We start from the raw sequence: 25,377 nt of genomic DNA on the forward strand, positions 1-25,377 counted from the left end.
AACGAGAATATCTATCTATCTATCTATCTATCTATCTATCTATCTATCTATCTATCTATCTATCTATCTATCTTCTATTGAACTCCTAGGTCTGTTATGCCTCATTATAAATATCATTCTCCTAGATTGCAAGCTTTTCATTTTAGAGTACCAACAATTGCACCTTCTTCTTTCAAAGCGGCCAACATTTTGAGAAAACCTAAGAGAAAAAAAAGTGATCTCACTGGAGTCCTCAGTGGGGCAATAGTTTCCATAAAGACAGCAACAGCCTCTTTCTTATTCTGCATTCAACTTTACAGACTCTGACACCATTTGATTGCTCTGGCCTATAATTTAGCCGTTGGCTGCAGCCTCAGAATATATTTTGAGAAGAGGAGGGGGTGGGAAGGGAAGAGAAGGTGAAAGCCAGCCCACTTGTAGCTGGAGAGAAAGAAACAAATTTGGAAAATAGAGGAGGAGGAGGAGGAGGAGGAGGAGGAGAAAGAAAGCTCAGCCCAACCACCCTCGAAACAGTTTCCTGTTGCCATCCTCCAAGACACTTAGATTCCTTCAGACTTTTGAGAGAGGCTGAAGTTTTCTCAGCTGCCCTGTCCTTGAGGTATGGCGTCAAAACCTACTTTTCTATTCTCTTTTATTTATTCTTCATTTTTCTTCCTTTATCTGTTATTAAGCAAAGGAGTACTGACAGGGCCCAAAACTAATATCTGCATTTGAAGAGTAGCCTAACAAGAATAGCATTGATGCGTAAGAATATTCATTAAGTGTTTTCTTGACGTTCTGTACTGTTGAGAATTCTGCATGCTGTGCCTAACTTCTGTTTTGCTGCTAATTGTTTTTTATTAATTGAATTAGTTTAATATAACATCCATGTTTGGCAACTATTACCAGTGCTCTTTTCTACTTGCTGAATAAAAAGGGAAGAGAGTAAAATTATTTTCAGGCCAATTGCAACCCTGTATCTAGGATTTTACAATTTATTGCCTCCTAATTAATTAGGACTGACACATGGAATACCAGGCATTGAAGAATAAACTTGGCAAGTTAACCTTGTTTAGGACATTTGCTTGGGCTCTATTTGCTTTTTGAAAAAGGGAGTGGGAAACATAATTTTTTACTTCCATCTTCATCTTTATTTCTTACGGTTTTATTGCAAAACAGAATTTATTTCTATCTATATATAAGCGTATCCAAAAGGAAGCATGCAATTCATTGTCTTTAAAATTAATAGCCTCAGCATTCATTCCCTGACTTTATGGGACTACAGTAGAGACAAGAATTAAATTGTTTCCCCTTTCCAGAAGAGTCCTTTATTCCCTCTCCTGAAAAGAAAAAAAAGGTTTTTGGCAATTCGGTGAAGTCAAAATTGCATTATTTTGAAATGTAAGTGTCATTCTCTTGCAATATAAAGGAGGAGGTTATGTTGTTTAGGGCATGCTATTCCCTTCCAGAGTCAAAATATAAAAACAACAAATGCCACATATTAAAAAAAACTATTCTGGAAGCATGGTAAATTGGACAAAAAAAGAGTTGTGCAAATGCCAGTGCAGAGAGATGAAAGGAAATGCATGCAGAATACCATGAAACCCATTTAGACAAAGCAATTGTGTGCCACATAGGCAGAGGCAGGAGATGTGGGGAAAGGGGAGGGGGGAAGAGATATCAACTTTTCACATTTTTGCCAAGCCCCACCCTCTCGGAAAGGAAAAAAAAATCCCTTCTCTGCTATGACTCTTCTACAATGGAATGTCGGCTCCCATGGAAACCTTTTCAGGATCTTCTGGTTCAAGAGATGCCCTGGCCTTTGTGACCACAGATGTGAAAGGAAAGGATGCATTTAGTTGGAGTGTTTTGTATCAAAGTTTTGACCCCAAATACTGCTGGTTTTGCTATATGGCATCCAAAAGACAAAATGCAGGACACTTCAAGTTAATTAAAAGGAATTATTCTGCACTGTCTATTATTCAACTCAAAGTTTAATTTGGGTCAAGGGTCATCAAGACTCAGGCCTGAATCTGTGTCCCATGCTTAGTATTTCACACTTAGATTGTTTTTGAAATGGCATATTAAAAGAGCAAGGGTTACACAAACACAAACTATAATAGCTGGAATTATTATCCTTTAGTAGATAAAGAATCAAAGGGTAGAAGCACCATGCCTTTAATTTAGACTTCATTGTGCAGGTGGTAATTTAATAACACTGTATGGTCAGTAAGAAAGATGCTAATAACTTTTCCAACTGTCTCTGAGGTATAAGTGTGTGGTTTTCATTAATGACAATCTAGGCTACCATCCAGTCCAAATTGTGGTTGGACTGGATGTCTTAAGAGTACTTTTCACCCTCTGATGGTAAATCTGTATGGGTCCTACCATTCAGTTTGTAGGGGGGAAATTTTAGACACCACTGGTGCTGCTAGATCATCCTTTCCAGGAAATAGGACATCTCCCCAGAGGTCTTGTGATGATGCACAGATGACTGCTGGAACAATCTCTTTCTTCTTAGCGGGAGAGGCACTGGGAGAATAAATTCCTCCTGTCCCTTTTTCACAGCATGAGCAAAAAAACTTTGACTATAGCTTCTTCCCTGATGTCAGAAGCAGGGAAGATTGAATAGGAACTGGCATTACATGACAATGTCAGAACGCCTGTCATAGCATTGACCAAGCATCCATCTCTCTCTGGCCATGCTGCATTTAAGCACAGTGATTGCAGGGAGGAAGTAGGAGCCAGTGGAAAAATGTATGTTAATTGATCCATAAGACAGTGGTATACAACTTTTACTGAGACCAAGACTTAAGTTCTACTTTGAATTGTGCCCTGGAGTCAAATCAAAAGTTTACTCCAGTCAGCTATTTAATAATTTCTCCCCTCTTGTCAATTAAAAATTACAATTGGGTAAGGCTTTGGGGGACAGGAAGCAGCCTGGAGGCTCAGCCTTTGCACTTCTGACTTCTATGCACCATAGCCAATATACTGCATAATTCTCTTCAAGTTCACTGAAGGCATTTCTGAAATCAGAATTTTCTGGCACCAGTGGATAACTTGTATCCTTCCAGATCTTGGAGTGAAATACTTACAGTTATACAGGAATGGAGTTTAATATCAAGCTTCTTCATACCCATCCTATTTTCTCAAAACCAATTCAATCTGAGGTCTGCATTATGGGCTGCTGTTAAGATGCCAGGTCATCAGTGCTGATTTCCTTTTAAGTTTTTGCCTGGCGTAGCATTCCTAACGGCTTACCCTGGGTACCTTGAAAGATGGGAATTGGTTCTTATTCTCAGGAAAGGGCCACTGAAATATAACCTAGAATTATCAATGAGCTTTCTTGGAGGGTTTGCTTATATCTATGGACCAGCTTGCTGTTAAAAGAGGAATGCTAGACCAAGTTTGACAAGGCTGAGGTTCAGACTCCACCCACTCATGAGGGATGATTCAGCTTAAATTACCTCAAAATGTAAATGGGACATTAGGGAGGCACAGTATACACTGGTATGAACTCCTGGAGAGAAAGAGGGATATGAATTATTTTTTACAAAATGCCAGCTAATATGGGTCCACATAATGCAACCCATTTGAACATTTTAAAGAAATCTTGGTCTAAATATACCAGGAAGAGATCCAAAGTACATCAGAATAGTGTGCATGGGATAACAGCAGCAACATGGAATTTTAGAAGAGGATTGCTCCAAGGGATTTCATTTATTTAAATTGAAAACAGGAGAGATCTAGTAAAGAGTGGGAAAGAGATACATTTTTTTCTGGTTAAGCTTGGCTTTGACATTTAGGTATATTTGTTAGTGGTTTCACATGAAATTAGATTACATATCAGTTTTCCAATTTTGTCCTGGATGGCAGACGAAAGCGACTCTTTTTTATATAATTAACAATGAAACCCCGATTTATTCACAAGGGCTTGAGTTAATTCAACAATACATATTTTAGGGTATGTGTGGAAAACTGCGGTCCAAGCCTCTGGCTATAATTATGTACTTGCTTGTGACTAATAGACATGGCTAAAAGCAAAAACCTTTGGAGTGTCACTGTGAATTTTCAAAAAAATGTCCACATCAATATAGCTTTAACTTGGGTCCCTTTTAGATTTTTTTAAATGCTGTATGTAATAACTAGTAAGTAAAATATGCCACCTCTCACTAAAGAACAAGTCCATTTTGTCAGTGTTTTTCAATCAGAACGTTATCAATGCTTTGCAGAATTATGTTGACTTTGAAAACAATGTTGCCCCTTATTACAGCCTTAAAAATTTGCCCACTTCCATTAAAATTGGTCTACAGTAAATTAATTCAAAGGCTGAATTACCTTTCTTCCATGATTTTATGAGTGGTAATTAAATAAAGCTTGACTAACATTCTGCCATTCTGCTGACATTTCTAGGCAATGGTCATTACAAGCTATTTAAAGCTGGTGATTTCAGGCATTTTCCCTGCCTATGTGAAACTCATAAGTTGAATAAAATAATATACAGGAGAAATTTGAGCTAGAGATTTTGTGACTCCAGCAGGGTTAAGAGATGAAAGAATGCAAAATAGGTTGTTCAAGGTTTGTGCTAAAAAGCAGTTTTATAAGAAACAAATCTGCTAAAATCCAAATGGGTTCATTTCAATTTTATGTATTTTAAACCTAAAATCATATTCATACCTGGCCTAATTATACAGTTGATGGATTCATTCCATCAGTTACTTATCCTGGAAATGAGGCAAAATTCTTGGCAATTCTTATTTTATGTTTATGGACTATGTATGATGTATCTGTGATCCTATTCAACAAAGTATAGTTAACCAAGGTATAGTATGTGAATCCACATTTGATCCTTAAGTATAATACAATGGCTTAGCTACCTATCTGTGGACTACTGCAATGCCTTTTAAATGCAGCTGTCCTTGAAGACCACTCAGTAGTTGCATCTGGTCTAGAATATGGTGGCATGAAGAGTTAAATGGGCATGCTTCAGTTTGCCTAAATAACAATGCTGTGCAAACTGCATTTGTTACCCCCAGGCTTCCAGATGCTATTTAAGGTGCTGGTTATTACCTATAAAGCACTTCTTTGAGTGGGGCCTAGTTACCTGAAGAATTATCTCTCATCCATGGTTTATAAGATCTGACAAATTAAGCATGTTCCAAGCCCTGTCTTTAAAACAGTGCAAGCTGATGGGACCCCGTTTACCTGTTATGGAACCTACACTGTGAAATAGCAACCCTCAAGTGGTTTGAGTGATCCCAACCCTGCTGTCTTTTAAACAGGCCTTGACAACTTGGTTTTTTTTCCCCCAGGCTCACATTAGATGGGTTAAGTGTCCTCTGAGTGTGATGGTGCTATTGTGTTAGCTTATATTGGTTCCCTGTTTATTCCATTTTTAACTTGAATTTTGTTTTTATCTTGTATTTCAAGATTCATGGTGAGTTAGTGAGCCTTCTAAATTTAATTTATAATTATAACAATAAATAACCACAAAAGTGAACACTGATAACATTTCAAATACAGCACATATTTCACATGGTGATCAAAACAGAATCCATCATCATAGCTGTCTAGATTCCCTCGTTAGCTAAGAACAAAATCAACCAAACCAATTTACAGTTTTAGGATTATGCTCAGTCAGTGTAAAGTATTTCTTTTTATCCAGGTTTATGGAGAAGTTCTGATTTCCACAATTTTCCAATTAGCAAATAGTATCTATTTAATGGGGATATGTATGTCATTAAGACAGCCTGGTAATTAATACATGTTGAAACAATGCATGACAAAGATACCAACAAAGTATTCTCTTATCTTACTCCCTTATGTAAAAGATAGAAACATTAATACTAGACTAATTTGTAATTAAAGTCCTGTTATAATAATTCATTACTATATTCAAAGATAACAACAACAATAATAATAAAGTTGGAAGGGACTTTGGAGGTCATCTAGTCCAACCCCCTACTCAGGCAGGAAACCCTATACCATTTCAGACAAATGAGTGTCCAGTCTCTTCTTAAAAACTTCCAGTGTTGGAGCATTCACCGCTTCTGGAGGCAGGTTGTTCCACTGATTAATTGTTCTAACTGTCAGGAAATTTCTCCTTATTTCTAGGTTGTTTCTCTCTTTTATGAGTTTCTATCTGTTGCTTCTTGTCCTGCCTTCAGTTGCTTTGGAGAATAGCTTGACTCCCTCTTCTTTGTGGCAACCCCTGAGATCTTGGAATATTGCTATCATGTCACCCCTCACCCTTCTCTTCAATAAACTGGACATACCCAATTCCAGCAAATGTTCCTTATATGTTTTAGCTTCCAGTCCCCTAATCGTCTTTGTTGTTCTTCTCTGAACTCTTTCTAGACTCTCAACATCTTTTTTACATCATGGTGACCAAAACTGGATGCAGTATTCCAAGTGTGGCCTTACCGAGGCTTTGTAAAGTGATATTAACACTTCATGTGATCTTGATTCTATCCCTCTATTAATGCAGGCTAGCACTGTGTTGGCTTTTTTGGCAGCTGCAGCACACTGCTGGCTCATTTTTAAGTGATTGTCCACTAGGACTCCCAAGATCCCTCTCACAGATGTTAAATAAATATTATTCTCTACACATGCTCTAGCTTCTATATTAGCATGATAATTCATCCATAATTGTCATCTACCTGTCCCCAGGTAAATAACAGTGATGCTTAGGAGTTTCAACTGGCGGTTCCTAGGTAAACATTTCTTTCATGAAAACTTTCAAAGGCTGAAATGAAGGCTACAGAAAATGGAAGGTAGCTTGGGGTCTTAGATATAGCACCACTATTATTACTTAAGCAATCCTCTAAAGACACTTGTTTTCAGTCAGGGCAAAAGCAGATCCACATGAAGTTATAAAAACCTAGATGACTACAGAAAGGGTATATGGCTCAATTATAGCTATTCTGACAATCTACGGCAGGGCACAATCTGAAGTCCAACCGTTCATTTAACTTTTTCTGTATACTGAAGCTTGGTTTTGAAGTTGCTGCGCCAGCTTTAAAACTAGGAACTAATCCAAAAAGAAGAAGGGGGAAAGAGATTCTATTTTAATAGGGGAGGCAAATGATATATCTTGAGAGAGAGAAAACAGAAAAATTACACATTAGCAACTGAGGTGATAGAGGAGTGAATTTTAGTTATTCAAAGCTGGAAAATGAAATTTACTCTTCTGTAGAGAAAAAGAGAGGAGGCAAGCTACTTAGTACAGAAGAAGCAAATAATGCTGAGCTTAATGAGAAGAGAGAATAGGGCCTCTGTTAAGTGGAACACAGTTATTACAGAAGGAGATGGACAAGATAGGCAGCTAATTAAAGACAGGTTTTCTTGCATCAAATCTATCTATATTGCCCTAAGCAGCCACAGAAAGAGAACAACCTTTTAAGGTGGTATCATCATCACTATGAAATAAACTTGCACTCCACTTAACAATGTAGGGATGCGGTGGCTCAGTGGGTTAGGATGCTCAGCTTGTCGATCAGAAGGTCGGCAGTTTGGCGGGTCGAATCCCGAGTGCCGCGTAGCAGAGTGAGCGCCTGTTACTCGTCCCAGCTTCTGCCAACCTAGCAGTTTGAAAGCACGTAAAAATGCAAGTAGAAAAATAGGGACCACTACGGTGGGAAGGTAACAGCGCTCCGTGCGCCTTTGGCATCTAGTCATGCCAGCCACATGACCACGGAGACGTCCTCGGACAAGCGCTGGCTCTTCGGCTTTGAAACGGAGATGAGCACCGGCCCCTAGAGTCGGAAATGACTAGCACTCATGTGCGGGGGAACCTTTACCTTTACCACTTAACAATGGGCAAAATCTACCACGGAAATTTGCAGCAGACTCTTTATTGTTCCCAGACTAGTACTTTGAGCAGTGTCAATTGTCCACCCATTTTAATTTCCCAGAGTGGTCCTGATATAATGCTTCTCTGAGGAACTGGAAAATTGAACTGATGAGTTTCATATCAGGCAGCTGGATTATTTCCTCCCGCAATAGCAACCCAGAATTTTGCTTCAAACCCCTTGTCCCAATTTGCAACCCTATTAATACAAAGGCATTTAGCACTGAAGGGCAGCATTCATGGATACCTACCTGCATGAGGACTGTGAAACAAGCCCTCATAGCAGGAGAAGTGCGCTATTGTATTCCACAGGTTTATGGCAAAGCACTAGCCAGACCTCTCAGCCAAAATATCTATGCAGTTTTTCTCAAAAAATAAGTTAGCTGATGAGGCTTTTCTTTATATTTTGTTTTTCAAATAAACGTGTTTCCTGTCTCCGGCAACAGATGTTTACGCAGGACTTATTTGCTCAAACAGCCTTTCTACCTCCAATCACAACAAGTGGAAGGACTGAGCATTGACTGGTGTGTTGTCTGATGGTCTCCAAACTTTTAGTGCAATGCCAGGCTATGAAACCTGGTATTTTCTGGCATTGGAGGACCCGGCACAGATCTTAGCCCAGCATTGACAACTGTGTCTTGAAGGGTGCTGTTTTCTGAACATCCACCCCTTTGGCACCCCATTCATACAGCTCTCCTGCCTTGGTTGTAAATAGAGCTAGAAAGCAAGGCAAATATGCCAAGCTTCCTGGAGCATAAGAAAAGCCCTTATAAATCTGGGATGAGGGAAACAGCCAGATTCAGCTGTACTTTTCCACCCAAAAATGCCCTGGGAAGGGAAGAACTAGTGACCTCAGCTTCAGGTCTTGGCAATGATGGAATGATGCTTTCCGTGGTCTCCAGAGCAAATAAAGGAGAGAGAGAGGAAGGGACGCCATGTACTGAACGGGAGTAAAATAGGTAGGAGTAAGAAGAGGAATGAATGCATTAAAGCGGAGCCAAGGAAAAGGGAAATAGACACTTTGCTTTAGCTACTCACTGCCCCTGCCTGTTCAAAATCTGGATCTACGGTGTGTTAGTCACATGCCGGTTATAGAGACAACCACACTACATGGTTTCTATTTGGACCTATTTATACTCCATGCCTTCTGGTTATTACTGTGCTCTAAACGTAGGCACAAAATGGTGAAATGAATCAATATCTAGACAGGTTGTGGCACAAACGTGTATTAGCATTTACCTTGTTACAGATAGCAGAAACAAATCTAACTGTCTAAGCAAGTTGCAAAGGCATTTATAAGTATTGCAACACATTGCCTGGCACAGAATGCCCGGTGCTGCCCCTTGACCTGAAAGGGTCTTGTATGAGCATTTTTCTAATTATTATCAAAACAGTTTCACCGTACCAGATTCATCCGTAGATTCACAGTGGGCCCATTCAGACTCTTGCTTATGTGGTAGACAAAACAGATATTCCTCCTCTCCAGCTTATCTCATTTTGCATTGCAACAGATGTACATTGAAAAAAATAAATTTTGTTAATGGGACTTGGAACAAATACCACCATGTGGAGGGATTGCATCTCTGTGCCAGCAATTCCCCTAGAGCAGGGGTAGGCAACCTTGGCTCTTTTATGACTCGTGGACTTCAGCTGGCTCAGGAATTCTGGGAGTTGAAGTCTATGAGTCATAAAAGAGCCAAGGTTGCCTACCCCTGCCCTAGAGAATGATCAAGGTTCAAGGCACGAAGCCTTGATATTAGTAGCCTGTAGATGAAACCAGCACAACAATGGAACGCCAACTGTAGATTAGCAAAATAATAATAATAATCTCTCAAGATTTTCTTTCAATGTTTCCTTTTGGCAAAACCTGGATGAACACAAGTGGGCAAGCTTGAATACCATTATTGCAAAAAAAATAATAATAATACAGATTTCCACCAACATGCGTGGATTTTACATACAGTCAAGAATAGGAAGCCACATACCTCAGTTTTTCATATTATGCATTTGTTTGATCTGAAATGGAACTTTTTTATTGGGAATGTTGACTCCTGGAAAAAGCATACTTCTGGACTTCAACTCCCAGAATTCTCCATGGCTGGCTGGGGAATTCTGGGAATTGTGGTCCACAGGTCTTAAAGTTGCTAATATTGGACACCCCAGGGGTAGAGGAAGAGCATCAATGCAGTTATGTTCTTTCTACTTATTTTCCATTGCCTGCCTAAGAGGTCCAAGGTAGTCTTAATAGGTCAGTAAACAAGAACCATTACTGAGTATGCAAATGCAGTTTTATTCCAGTGCATTTTTTTTCTGATAGCACAGGTGCTTCAGATTTCCATTGGAATTAGTAATTATCTGCCACCTTTCCTCAGACGGCTGAGATTCATTTAGGAACAATGTGGACTTTAAAAAAAAATCTGGACCAAACCAAGGTTTGGCAATTTAGTGTGCAGGAATTACGGTGTGAATAAAGTCTTAATGCAATTGTTGGATTCCCAGATATAAGTAAAATACGATGTAATTGTTAAAAAAAAAGACTCCTACCTCATGCAATTTGCTGCATATCCCAAGATATCAATGCCTACCATTAAAATGGTATGAAAGGTGACAATTTCCTGGGATTTTTGCTATTATAAAGAAATATTTTTGTTTTCATTTTTCTGACCGCTTTCAGCACCAATGAAACACCTTAATGGATCACCATTCCAAAGCACAGATTGGGACAATATGCTGGGTTGGTAGTTAGTGGTTCGGGTTGTCTTGTAAACCACCTTAGATGATGACTATAATGGGAAATCATGGGCAACAATGGGGGCACAACAACCTGCCATTGTGTGCACAATAATGTTATCCAATTTTCATCTTTTATGCAGTGATATAATGGATATGACATTGTGGCATATACTGTATATTGCCTTGAGTTCTGTGGAAGAAGTGGGTACAGATATTAAAAATGAAAGATTCAGATTCAAAATACTGATTACTGTGAAATATAAGGGAAACTATACATATATACTTCCCTCCAACTTGCAAAATAAACTATGGTTCTTTTTTTCTCTATAAACTCAGGTTTCAAAGAAAAATGCGGGCCTGGATTTTTTTCTTCCTCTGCCTGGCAGGCAAGGCGCTGGCAACTCCAGTAAGTATCATCTTTAGCCCTAACACACACACACACACCCATCTGAATGTTATAGATGCTGAAGTGTCAAACTCTCCATATTGTAGAGTACAGTTGAAAGGAAGCACGCCAAGCCACCTCACTGCTCTGAACACTCAGAAATAGTCCAGCACTGAAGATCACTCTCAACCTTCGTACCCAACCACCAAAGCTTCCAACTTCTGCTGATTAATTTTTATCCAGCTGTATCTCTTGCACTTTGCAGTCTAGTCCACCCAGGACCGATCAAGGAGTTTTGTCAATGCATGACAAAACATAAACTTTTAGCAAGATAGTCGTAGCAATTCTAGCAATATATCGATTGTTTCCTTTAGTAAATATATCAGATATACATCAATATATATGAAAGTACATACCTATACTTTAAAAGCTGTTCACTTCCAAAGTAAAAAAGGAAATAAGTGAAAGTCATTGAAGGCATGATGCAAGAAAAAGAATTATAGCTAAATCTAATTTAGACTACTACCATTCCCTAGGACTATACCACTTATTTTTCTGTCCTTGGAAGCCATTCTTGCTTCCACCAATTCCATGTTATGTTTTCTTTAAATTTCTAACCTTTCTCTTTTTAATGGTTTCATCAGCTTTCATCATTATCCATTCATGACTTTCCTAGTCTTCACTTTCCTCTGATGTCATTCACTATTTCATTTTCATCTGAGTCCTTCATTCGTTCATCTGCTCTAGTCACTCATTTGGTCCACATTAATTCATCACCTTCATTCTTGACCCCCTCTTTTTCTTTTTACCTATTCCATCTTCATTCAATTTATTATGTTTCTCATGATATACCCGATATTATATAACAGAGAAACATAACCACACCATAAGCAAATTACTTCAAAGTCACATTTTAACGTTTTTCAAGTTATACTTGCAGCCTTATCATTCAATGAAACAGTAAAATGTCCTATAAACTCCAACATTATAACCCGTATGAAAACAACAAAGATAAGAAATCCCCTGAGAAATAAGTTCGTGCATTTATTACCAAGAGAATATGAAGGATACTTACGCATTGTTTATAGAAGTGCATTATGTCTGAAAGACCATTCGCAACAGAGATATATTGTGGAGTGGAAAAAATGGATTGATTACATCCAGAATAAATATGGGACTAAAAAGTTTCACTTAGCATTTGAATAAGTATTGATGTGATATTTATATTGCTTGTAGTTATTTTATAAGAGTTAAAGTGCGATAGATTTAATAGTTATTGTTGTTTGCATATGGTAGATTATGATTGTTTCTACTGTTATACCTTGTATTTAGCTCTGGGAAGTCGGGGAGGGGGGAGGGGGAGGAAGGGAGGTGTTGGGGAGGGGGTTGGGAAGAGGGGAGGGGGTTGGGAGGGGTTTTGTTTTGTTTTGATAAAAATAAAATGTACTGTAAAACTTTTTAATAAAAAAAAAGAAGTGCATTATGTCCAAGGAGAATTGAGTGCCTTCAATTTGGGCTTTGCCTCCCTGAGAGGAATTAGGTAAGGAAGTTCCATCTTTCAAAATAAAGGGTCAGGTGCTCCAAGAAATACTTGGCTCCTTGGTTCTCACTGTGGCAAAGGAAATCAGATTAAAACGTTTAGGGTGTCTGCTCAGTGAGGGATGAGGGCAACACGGAGGGTGTATGCAAGCAGAAGAGCTTAGCCCAGCAGTAGTAGTAGAATTCTAGCACAAACTTGAGAACTCCGAGTAGAGGTCATTCTTATTTATTTCCCTGTTGTTGTTGTTTTTCTCTCTCTCTGTCTCTCACAGCAGGATGCTCTGCCAGAGGAGATGGAAGTTATAGAGGACACTGCAACACAGGTACAAAGTAACGTACGCAAACATCCCCAGCAGTGGGATGGGGAATTAAATAGCTCTAACTTCTCAGGATAGACGGTAACAGCAGATACGTACTGCTCTGGCAGCTACAGGTTTCCTGAATGCAACTCTTTTGCTTTCTTCCACTCATTTCTACCTACATATTACACATACCAACATAATAAACTCTTGTAGGATGATGTGCTCCTCTTGAGAGATCTACTTAACACCGATTCCTTTTTTTCAGTATACTAATTGTTTTTTTCTTTCCTGCCCACACTTGATTACATCTATCCTACCAGTCAATCAGAATGCCGGAGCCAGAGCCACTAAACCTGCTCAGCCTTGACTAAGCTGTTTTGTGGTTAGGTCCTCTCCACTTGTGTTTTTTTTTTCCTTTTCCTTAAAAAAATTATTTTTACCCTCCAGCTTATTAACACATCCCTCTTACCCATGGTTGGGACTGTTTTAGTTCACCTGAATATAAATGCTTAGAATGTTAGAATATAAAATAAATGTCAGAAGTAAAGAAATACACGTCAGAATTAGAGCAAACAAATTGTTCGCCTACAGCAGCCGCTTTTAAAAATGAATTAGTTATACTTAGATGGTCGCCTGTCTTTATGTGCCATAATATTAGGTGGCTCTCAACAATAAAGCAGCAATAAAAATAATCATGTCACCTGTAAAAGGAGGCATCAGGAATCAGGTGTTTTTGTGTGAGGGTGTTTTTTTTTTTTGAAAACACCAACAGCTATGTCCTAAAATAATACCTTGCTTCTTAAACATTTAGTGCTTTTTGTAAATGTGAGGAGTGTTTCTGCATGCGGGTACTGTAAATATACTAGAAGGCAGCATTCTTCAACCTGGCACCCTTCTAAGTGTATTGCACTTCAATTCTTAGAGTGCTAGTTATGAATTCTGTAGCCTAAAGCAGAGGTCCCCAACCTTTTGGGCACCAGGGACCAGTTCCATGGAGAGAGGTTTTTCCACGGACTGGAGGAGGTGTGGTTTTGTGTACTGTCTGCATCTCCTGGATGGGGCTTTGCTTGTTTGTATGGCCCAGTTGTTGGCATGCCGCGGACCAGTACTGATCCACAGACTGCGGGTTGGCGTAGAGCTTTAGGAAGGCTCCAAGTTGCAAAAGATTACTTTGGGGTACTTTTTTTGTTTTCTTTTGTTTTTGATTGGTATTTTGCAATTTCTATATTATTCTGTTGTTGCGAGCTGCTCAGAGTCATTCGGAGGCAGGTGGCATCCATACTGAATGAATAAATAAAGATGGCTTCCGAGTCTTGGGTATAGTATCCATCCGTCAGACCCTAACTGTAACTAATCTCATTCCATCTGTTCATTTAGGAACCAGTTGGAATCAACCCAGTCCAGGTGGAAATTGGCGAGTTTGAAGAGACCACTGTGGATGTTGAGGAGATTGTGGCTGAAAGTACGTGGCTGGATAGCTAGATTCCTAAGATGTACTTATCTAAAGTATTTTGTGTATATGCAAGATCTACGCATCCGTAACAGATACACACATTTTATGCACATAAAATATTAAGAGAACTAAAACTGGCATCTGTCACCACGACATATGCAGTAAGGCCATTCCTAGAGGGCAAAATTTCAAACCAGTAGAAGAAGAAAAAATAAATAAGACATATTTTTCCGTTGTCACTCACATTTAGAGTGGAAAGGAATACATTTTGGGGTGTTCCTTTACATCAGGAGCTCCTCTTCAGATTGCAGAGTGGTGTTACATTCACTATCAGTCTGATTGGGAATGAGAATCAAATGGGAATCGTTTGACAAAGAAAACATTTGTCTCTCTCTCACACACACACACACACAGACACAGGGTTTGATGCCGCTTTCTCCTCGTATATGGGAAGATTCATAGAGAAAATCTACATGGTTGCTAAGCATACATCAAGAAGGACGATGGCACACAGTCTATCATCAGTCAAGCAGTTAGAAGCATTTATGTTGCAATCCCATACACACATTTCCCCTTGGAGCCTTGGTGGCGCAGTGGGCTAATGCCTCCTTAAGTAACACCAGCTGCCTGCAATTAGTGCAGGTTCGAGTCCCACCAGGCTCAAGGTTGACTCAGCCTTCCATCCTTCCGAGGTAGGTAAAATGAGGACCCAGATTGTTGGGGGCAATAAGCTGACTTTGTAATAATGCCGCTTGGGGGCCCCCCCGAAAGCCCTAATAAGCAGGCATATACATAGAATGAAGGCTATTGCAAAGCACATTGATTTGTGCTTTAAATTGTAAGCCGCCCTGAGTCTTCGGAGAAGGGCAGGATATAAATGGGATTAAAATAAAAACATTTCCCCTTTGGAACAGCAGAGAACAGAAGTGCATACATTTCCATTCATTTCATTTCATTACATGATTTTTAGTGACTGCACAGTTCAGTTTTTCTCCATGGCAATCTGTCCCTAACCTGGTTTTCTCAAGTCTTCTCAACAGTGCACTCTTCACTACTGTTCATTGCGTCCATCTACCTTGCTCTCTTGCCTCCCGCCTTTCCCAGCATTGGAGCCTTCTCCTCCAGAGACCTAGGTCCTCGCATAACGTAATCCAAGTAAACATGAGACTGGACAGCATAAGAAGTGCATAAATTTCCATATGGGGTTGAAAAGAATTGGGCAGGTGATGGTATCAGATTTGGAGTGTCAAGAGAGTCAGGTGATGGTTAGGAAGAGAGAGTGGCATTTCAGGTCCCAAATTGGGCAATCAATGTGTCTCTTTTACACCACCTCAGAGCAAAATAAAATGATTTCATTGCAAAGAGAGTAAACCATGCAAGGGGCTTCCATTTCCTTCTCCTTTCTAGTGTGTCAAAAGGGAAACAATGAAGGATTCTCCTCTATAGATTGCTGATCATCTCCTCCCATTAGCAACAGGAAAACACCAATCCAATCTTAAGCTTAGCATATTAATTAGGTGATAAACTATCAGATCATTTCGTTTTCTCACCAGTTCATTTCCTTCTAAGGAGTTGATGTTACTAGCTGTGGAAAAGAGTGGGAGGGACTCACAATAGGCCACCACAGCAGTGCAGGTTGCCCATTTATATTTTAAAGAATTTTGAGGGGAAGAAATTGACTGAGGATGGATATTATCAGGGCTTTTTTTTTTCCTCATAGAACGCTCAGAATGAAGTTCCGGCACCTTTTTTGGATGGAACTTTGTAGAGTAGGCAAGGCGGGTTGTATGACATGTGTGAGTTCTGGCACCTTTTTCTTTTACAAAAAAAGCACTGGATATTATCTTTCTGAGACCAATCCACACTTCATTTAAATAGCTTAATTCATCTTTTGTTGAATGTTATTAACTGATTAAATGAGAAACAATTGAACTACATTCAGCCAGAACTTCACAAATACATTAAATCAGAAATTCTGCAAACTTTGTAGAACCACAACTGCTCATTGTGAGTTTCTGCAGGCAAAGCAAAGAGCAAAGCTAGAAGTGAGTTTGTTCTTGTTTTGTCTGATCAGGGTTTTGTTTAGTTTTTTAAGAAAAAAGTGCAAACCCTTCAAATTCTTGGGACCTTCTGGAGGATCCTAGTTGAAGAATCCTACATTAGATGCTTTTTTTAAAATACTTGGGGACAATAAAATTCTAATCTCACAGAAGAATTTGCACCATTCATGACAACCACATATTGGTTTCGATTGGTCCCGGTCGTTTCCATGTTGCTCCACTCAGTGATAAATGTAAACAACTTAACTGGACCTCAGAATTTCCTGCATAAACATTCTTAGGAGACTCTCCTGCATCTGATGAGCCAGCTAGAGCCTGAACGTGATGGTTTTGTCGTGACTAGTCCTGGCTGTGGTTTTGTCGTGACTAGTCCTTCAGTTTTTGTGAAGCAGCATTGGCCCTCTTTTGTTTCTAAAGTAGCTTCTCTGATCTTCCTTAGACCCCTGCCAAAACCATCACTGCAAACACGGCAAAATCTGTGAAGTAGATGAAAGCAACACTCCAATGTGTGTATGCCAAGATCCTTCCAGCTGCCCAACCAGCACTGCAGTGTTTGAGAAGGTAAGCAAAGACTTTAGAAACCACACAAGGTGAGTTAATATATATCAGTAAAAGAAAAAAAGAAAGATACTCAACTATAGTGAAGCTGAATTGTAACTACATATTCAAGATTGTAATGAATTGCATGTCAGGTTCCCCAATGAAAGCTGATGTAATTACTGTATAGGCTACTACCAGTTCTGCCTTTATTAAAGAAACATGGGGAGGATTGTCCTTTAACTTTGGAGTAAAAGGGATCAGAGTTGGAGGATTTATCTGGGCTTGTGCAGGGTAAGATTATGAATGGAGGCCAATTTGGTTGGCAGTACATAATTCTGTTCATTTCTGAACATCTGCAATTTTTAATCATCACTCCATCTTTATAGATTGTGGAAGGCAGATGAGAATGGGAGGCAGTGCTTACCAGCGGTTCTCTCTGTGTTGGATAAATAACAAGGCAACATTGGGGGACTTTGACTCTACCATTTGGGTTTGTTTTGTGGCCTACCACAAATGTCTATCTTGAACCTCATACTCTTTTAATATTTATACAGCATGCAGCTCTTTGAAAAGACCATTCATCATTTGGAAATGCAGTGACATCATTGAGCTTTCCATTTTATTTGAATTCAGGAATGGAAGCTTAGTCCTTGAAAAAGTCCCAATTGCATTTTGAGTCATGTAATTAGACAGGTTGAAGTTTAATCTGAGTAGACTTGTTGATTTGTTGTCATAGAGTAGGAGAAAAACCATGCTCCATTTGGACACTTTTTCTAACACAATAATCTTTTCCACAAAGGTATGTGGTACTGACAATAAGACCTATGACACCTCCTGCCACTTCTTTGCCACCAAATGTACTTTGGAGGGCACCAAGAAAGGACACAAACTTCACCTGGATTACATTGGACCTTGCAAAGGTGAGTTATTGTCCTTAAGGGTGAAACAGTACAATTAGGAAGTAACTTCTTAAGAATGCCCTTTGACCATATTTTCAGAGTCTAGGGACTTGACATTCATGCAGTCTAAGGAATTTGGCACTACATGGGGCCCATATATCATCAACACGGAGTGCATGGGCAGCTTGGATAATGGGTATCCTGCTGGTTTTCTGTGCCAGTTGGAAAATGATAAATCATCCAATGTTGAAATCTAACCTTAATCTATTCTTTGATTGTGACGGTTTGTTTCCTTAGCTCATTTATTCAGCGTTAGTTCCTAAAGGTCAAGCCTTATCCCCTCCTGCCATTCATTCATTTTTATAAAGGTCATTGTGCATATTGCCAGAAAGACTTTTCTCTCTCTCTTTGTTCAAGTAGCAGATTCCATTGGTCAGCCTAAAAGCATGGCATTCAACCTCTCCCCAATCTCAACCATTTGAATTCATTGTCAGGTTATATAATAGACTCAGGCAGACTTGAGACAGGAAGGGCCTAGCCCTACCCAATCACTGCTTTTCCACTGTACAATACAAGGAGAAATGCAGTGTGTTGTCCATATTTGTATGTCTACCTGTACAATTGGTACACAGCAGTGATTGTGATACAGGTGTCTATATGTCTATGTCTATAGCGGTCCAGATTGTTATAACACTACTATTAGACACTAAATATTTTCCTAGCCTTAGTCTTGGCACAGACATCTCTGGCTATTTTCAAAATTAAAATTTAGGACCATCAGAGTGGAGTTCCATCTGGTCAGAACAGAGCATGCACAATAAAGGTGCTTTCACCGTGATGTTCATTGGTAGAATATTTTTTACTTTTGGCACCGATGGCTTTCGTTTTAAATCAAGAAGCAGCCTCTACTGCTAACACAGAGACATTGACCACCTCACCAATCTTCCTATTTGCTAATCAACCCCAATATACTTTAACGTTAACCAGCAACGTCTCCCTGTTCTTAATGTCCGCCGATGTGTAACTCTTTCTCTTAGTGTGCTCCCCATATATGTGTGCTTGGAGTTAGAGAACATGTTCAGCCGCTGAGATTGCTCAGTCTCAACCAGCCAGTAGCTGAGCACAGACAATGCCAACATGTCAGTGCTTCGCCATTCCCTTTCAAACTTTGAGTGTATTGCCCCCAGAGTTTCTAATACTCCATGAATAAATATTTGCCTTTACAAATAAAGCAAGTAAACCTTTAGCATTCCCCTTCCCCACACATACACATACAATTCATGGTTTTAACCACATGCATTTAGGTTCAATTGTCTGATGCTTTGTAAACCATTTATTATGATAGGTGGCTAAGAGGAAAGTCATTTAAACACACACACAGAGAGACACGCTTCAAAGGTGATGCAGAGGGAATCCTGTAAAAGCAGCTTTCAAGCAACTTTGTTAACCTAGCCAATTCTGAGTATTACATGCCAATAAAATCACATTTGAGGGTTTTTCCCTTATGTGTGATAAAGGAAACATTAACTAGGATCTGGGTGGTCATGGCAGGCAGGCTCTCCAAAGTAAAATTAACCTAAGAGGAGGATGGTTTCATTGGAACATGGATTTCCTCCTCCTCTAAAGCAAATAGTTTTTCTTGGGAAGGAAAGGATTGGTAGCTTTGGAAATCTGTATCCCATGAAATGAAAAGAATTCCAGGAATCTCTCAGATTTAAATGGACTTTAATACTACATTTCTGACTTGGAGTGTTAGATTCCACCTCCTACTTACTACTATTCCTTGACTTTTATTTAAAGGGGCAGGGGAAATCTTAAAGCTTTTTTTAAAGCAAAAACCAGGTCAATCAGTATCATTGTAGGTGGTTAAATTCAACTCTAAAATACCTTTCAAAAGTTCAGACTGGCTCAGAATCCTGAAAATAATGTCCGGAGAAAATTGAAAAGATAATCTCTCTGCAATGCAGAAATTATGGAGCATCATTAACAGACATGGAAAAAACTGTTGACCAGAGTGGCCGTTAAATGGTGCAACTGTGCAACTATGTTGGGGAAGGAAAGCAATGAGTTAGAAGGGTGATAGAGGGTAGAAGAAACAAGTGGGAAAAGGATTGTGCTGCACATCACAACACCAATGTGATTAACTGCAGAGATAGGGGATGTAATTAGAGGAACAGAGCACTAGCATCTCTGCCCTACCACAGAATTGCAGTTGTCTCTAATAGCCTTTCGGCCACTTATTAGCTGGGAGCAGTGGAAAACACCAATCACTGTGTCCACTGCTGAGTACAATAGCTCTTTGGTTATATTTTTAATAAGTTGTGCCTGGACTGATGGGGCTCTGATTGCATTTCAGTCATTCCTACCTGCCTTGACGCTGAGCTGACCGAATTCCCTCTGCGTATGCGCGACTGGCTGAAGAACGTGCTGGTCACCCTGTACGAGCGGGATGAGGACAACAACCTGCTGAATGAGAAGCAGAAACTCAAGGTGAGCAAGAGACACGCCTAAGCAGAGCCCCATAGTTTATGATGCCTTTCTTACAAAGGGACGCGCAGTCACTGTCTCTCCACACACACACACACACACACACACACACACTCACTCTATTTTGCTGACTAGGTGAAGAAGCTCCACGAGAATGAGAAGCGTCTCGAAGCTGGCGATCATCCAGTAGAACTCCTGGCCCGTGACTTTGAGAAGAACTACAACATGTACATCTTCCCTGTGCACTGGCAATTTGGACAGCTAGACCAGCATCCTGCGGATAGGTAGATACTCCTATTCTTGGCTTATGAGAAACTGGGCATAGACAGGGCCCATTAGCTCATTAACAGAATTAGACCTTGGTTACTATTGGTTAGCCTTTAGCAAGGTGGGGTTAAAACATTCACCTGGGATACAGAAATCAAGACTCCAGTTGAGTTTAAAGATTACAGGTGAAATCAAATAAGATAACAGGTAAAATTAATCAGTGAGTTAGGGTACTATTAAAAAAAATCAGACACTGCTCTCAAATAATGACAAGTTGTTCATTATAACTGATTAGTGCTTTTATTTCCAGGATCATTAAATAGGACTTTTTTTTTCAAATCCTGAGATGTATGTCATTTTAAAAATGTTTGAAGATCTTATCACAATATATAGAGGGAATAAAACATAGTCTGATGCCAGACTATAAAAGATCCAATGCAGACTGCATTTACCCTTTAAATATTTAAGCTGAGACTAGGCATAAAATACTTAAGATATCATCATAAGGAACTTCTTTGTAAAGATGTTGATGGAAAAAAGAGATAATGGAAAACTCTTTGTCCCATAGAACAGGAAACTGCACACTATACTCTGGAAGGTTTAGTGATATATTATCTAAGTGAAACATATAAAAGGAGAAAGATGCAAGATAATAGGGGATATAGACATGGGTTTTTTTATGCCCCCCCAGTATGTTAATGTAGAGTCTGGGCGACTGGATGGGGCTGAGAATTTAATGCCCTTCCTGACATCTATGTGGAGTTTGCAGCAGATATTTTTTCTTTGCACCCTAAGACAGAAACATCTGCCTAGGACTTAACTCTCAACGAGAGTGGGAGGCAAGAGTCTTAGTCCCCCGGTTTGCTTTTGTAGCCAGAAATGGACTTGAACCTCGGTTTCCTTAGTACCTTAACACTTTAAGCACCATGCCACACTGACTCTCCTTTCCTGTCTCTCAGTCCACTTTTTTTTAATGTCACTCATTATTCAGGATTATTCAAGCTCCCCCACAACACTGAATTATTTTCACTTTCACTGTGGTCCTTTTTCAGTGTTGCTGCAAAATTGCCCATTTTGAGTGAGAAATAAAAGGAAAGTGATTTGTTAAGCATCCAGCAAGCCTAACACACATAGCAAACTTTAAGATCTCTTATGGAAGAGAAGTTGGGGAACATGAGTTGAAAATCTTAGCCTTGTTTTCTTTGATGGTAACTTTTGACAGGAATTTCAGGGATATAACCCTGATCCTACCTCTCTATCTTATTCATTATTCTTCCTTTCTTCTATTTCCCAAGCCCTCCTGTCAGGTTCAAACAAGCAGGCCCACACTTGTAGAGTTCAAAGAAGCTACTTTATTGTTCTATTCCTATTCCACAGAATTCTCCCCAGACTGGTAACTTTGACCTGGGAAAGATTAAATAAGGCTCAAAGGCATGGGGAGGGGGGATATCAGATCTTGCTCTCTTATATTCACATAACAATTCCCAGTGCTTTTTTTGTAAAAGAAAAAGGTGCCGGAACTCACACATCTCATGCAACCCGCCTTGCCTACCCTTCAAGGTTCCATCCAAAAACGGTGCCGGAACTCCATTCTGGGCGTTCTATGACAAAAAAGCGCTGACAATTCCAGACTGATCTCCCTCTTGGGAGGATTGTTCTCCAACACCTCCCAAGCACAGTTGTGTATTCTCCATCATCTGCTCAAATCTCATGCTCAAAATGTTTCGGAACTAACTCCAGAATAAAAAAAAGATTATAAGGTAGAAGTGTAAAGCAAAATGGTGCAATCATTGTCTTTTTTGTAAATGCTTTTCCAGCTCCAGGTTATTTCCTCTGTAATTTTGTGCAATGGAATTATGCTGGGGATCCTTTCAACCATCACGCATGCCTTGTCTATGAGATTTCTTGGAGCTGTGGTCATTGTGCCCGCTTTGATATTCCTTTCAGATACCTGTCCCACACTGAACTGGCCCCTCTTCGAGCTCCCTTGATCCCTATGGAGCACTGCACCACTCGCTTCTTTGAGACTTGTGATCTAGACAATGACAAATACATTGCTCTGGAAGAATGGGCCAACTGCTTTGGCATTAAGGAAAGTAAGTATCACATATCTGTGCTGACTTAGGAGCATGGTGCCTCAGATGATTAGGACACTGGGTTGGAGGTTAGCAAGCCCACGTTCAGACCCATGTGCTGCTGTGGGGCAGGGTTGAGCTCCCATACTTCGTTCCAGCTACTGCCAGAGACCTGACAGGAGTACCCAATGGGTCACCCCGCTGGGCAATGGTGATGTCACTTGCTAATCCTTTCAATCAGGAAGTGCCTCAGTGCTTCTGACATGAATGCAATGCAATCTACGCTGACCACAACTGAAAAAGGGAGAGAGGAGAAGTGGACTTAATTCTAAAATCTCTAGAAGGCTGGCTGTCCAGAAAATTGCTGATCTACAGTGCAATTTTGAGCATACTTGTTCAGCAGTAAATTTGTCAGCCTTATGAAACTTACTCTAGATAAGTGTATGTAGAATATCAACCCGAGAAACTTTATAAACTGGAATAAGTGACGATGCTCTTAATGAACACTGATTTTAGTGATCGCTGATTAGCTGAATTAGCTAACTGGGATTAGCTGAAGCTCTTAAAGACTACTTTTCTTCATTTGTATCCCAGCTTTCCTTCAAGAAATTCAGAATACCTTATATATAATTGGCTTATAAAGGCAGTCCTCATTTGCCTAATGATTGTTCGTAGTTATGACAGTAATGAAAAAGTAACTTTGCAAGCAGCCCTCATATTTGTGACCTTCACAGATCTGTAAAACAAAGGAAAGCTGAAGTAAGATCATAAGCAAAGTCACAGTTTCACTTACCAACCATTTGGCTTAATGGCCGAGTTGCCATTCCCAGTTCTGGTTGCTAAAGAAGACTACCTGTAACCGTATTAGGAAGCTTCCTTAGCTAAAACTGTTTAGCTTTAATAGTAAGACCGAGTCATAGATACCTTTAGAATTTCTAAAGGCTCAACATTTTTTCACCAGTCATTCTTCTGCATTCTAACTAGCCAAGCATTCCTATTCCTCAGTATGGCTTTAAAAACCTCTTTCTAAAACAGCAGTCTATTAGCCCAGGGTTTTCAACCAGTGGTACAGGTACCACCTGTGGTACATTGGCACCTGGCAGGTGGTACACGACCATCCTAGAAAAGTGGTAGCTGGGGAGGGGAATGAGCTGAACCGGTGGCAGCACCGCACAAGCCTGAGCGAGAAATGGCTGGAGCTGCAGGGCTGTCAGGGCTCAGCAGAAGCACCAGGATCAGCGCCAGGGTCCAGCTGGAGCTCGGTGCTGATCCTGGTGCTTCTGCTGAGCCCAGAAGAAGCGCCGATCAGCTGGAATGTTGCAGCATCTCCAGGGTCTTGTGATTTACATTCAGATACTTGGCAACTGATTCATATTTATGAGGGTCACAGTGTCCCAGGGTCATGTGAAGTGACCAAAACCTGCTACAACCACCCGGGGGGAGGGGGAATAAAAACCAAACACCCCCACCCCACCCCAGCTGCCAATCCTCAACAGAAATGCTCACAAAAATTAAAACCTTGGACAGGAGGAAGAGCGCCACCAGGCAGGCAGGCAGATGTCTTGCTTGGCTGTGGCTTGGGGGGCATTTTTTTTCAGTGCCATTGTAACTTGGAACAGTCACTAAGTTATAGTTATAGTTATAGTTTATTTGATTTATATACCGCCCTTCTCCTTGGTGGGACTCAGGGCGGTTCACAGGGCATACATAAGAAACACTATACAAAAATTAAAAAAGAATTAAATCCATGCCCAATTAAAAACAGAAGTACAGATTAAAAACAATTAAAAGCCCATAATCCCCCATCAGGCCAGACCAGCTAATTCGAACAGATGGGTCTTCAGGCCCCGACGGAAAGTTCGAAGGTCTGGTGCCATCCGGAGCTCCACCGGCAATTGATTCCATAAAGCCGGAGCCCCCACAGAGAAGGCCCTCCCCCTGGGGGCCACCAGTCGACATTCCCTGACTGGCGGCACCCTGAGGAGGCCCTCTCTGTGGGAACGCACAGGGCAGAGGGGAGTCGATGCCGGCAGCAGGTGGTCCCTGAGGTAACCCGGACCCATGCCATGTAGGGCCTTAAAGATCGTAACCAACACCTTGAACCTCACCCGAAAGACAACTGGTAACCAATGCAGCTCGCGGAGCAAAGGTGTAACAAGTGAACTGTTGTAAGTCAAGGACTACCTGTACTTCATCACTTTTTTCCTTTTTATTTTTTTTTGGTCAAGTTTTTGACACCTTGCTAGGCAACTGGTGGTACTCGGATGTTGCCATATCCTAAAAGTGGTACAATGGGTGAAAAGGTTGAAAAGCCCTGTATTAGCCGGATAGCTTATAGCGGTATTCTCCAAGCTAATATCCTCCAGATATCTCTTTACAACTCTGAACACCGTGGGTAGGAATTCTGAGAACAGTAATCACGGCACCTGGTGGGGACCAGTTTGGAAAAGACTGTTCTAAATGCTAGGAAAGGCAACTGAATCACATAAATGTTGTGTAAGATGATAGTGACAGTAAGCATGTTTCTTACGTGACGTCTTCCTTCCTTTCTTTTCACAGAGGACATTGACAAGGATCTTGTCATCTAAATTTAGCAGCTTCTTCACCTGTATGCACAAGTTGTGTTCTTCCATTTTAATAAGTTGAAGAATGTTTTTTCTTTATTTTATCGGGGACAAGGTGCTAATATAGGTCTAAACGTATACATTAACGGTGCTAAAAAAAAAAGACAGAAAGTTGATAGTAGCTTAATCTATACCACTAGATCACTTGGCTCACACACCCATTGTGCATTTCTTTTGACCTTTTA

The 25,377-nt window shown here is 40.2% G+C and overlaps 1 protein-coding gene across 2 annotated transcripts; it reads left to right on the top strand.

The window, feature by feature from the left end:
* The first annotated feature begins 486 nt into the window (after window positions 1-486).
* On the top strand, window positions 487-25,361 carry SPARC (secreted protein acidic and cysteine rich). 2 transcript variants are annotated; one of them, XM_083354933.1, is made up of 10 exons: window positions 487-598; window positions 10,898-10,967; window positions 12,758-12,808; window positions 14,165-14,249; window positions 16,740-16,861; window positions 17,640-17,760; window positions 20,096-20,229; window positions 20,362-20,510; window positions 22,441-22,589; window positions 25,128-25,361. In XM_083354933.1, exons 2-10 carry the CDS (start codon window positions 10,911-10,913, stop codon window positions 25,154-25,156), a joined length of 897 nt encoding a protein of 298 aa, XP_083211059.1. In that variant the 5' UTR covers window positions 487-598; window positions 10,898-10,910; the 3' UTR covers window positions 25,157-25,361. The 2 variants fall into 2 exon arrangements, with proteins under 2 accessions (XP_083211059.1, XP_083211060.1); XM_083354934.1 differs by having other exon boundaries at window positions 498-598; window positions 12,761-12,808.
* The last annotated feature ends 16 nt before the right edge of the window (window positions 25,362-25,377 follow it).

The sequence above is a fragment of the Vipera ursinii genome (genome assembly GCF_947247035.1).
Source record: "Vipera ursinii genome assembly, chromosome: 2".
Taxonomy (NCBI): Eukaryota; Metazoa; Chordata; class Lepidosauria; order Squamata; family Viperidae; genus Vipera; species Vipera ursinii.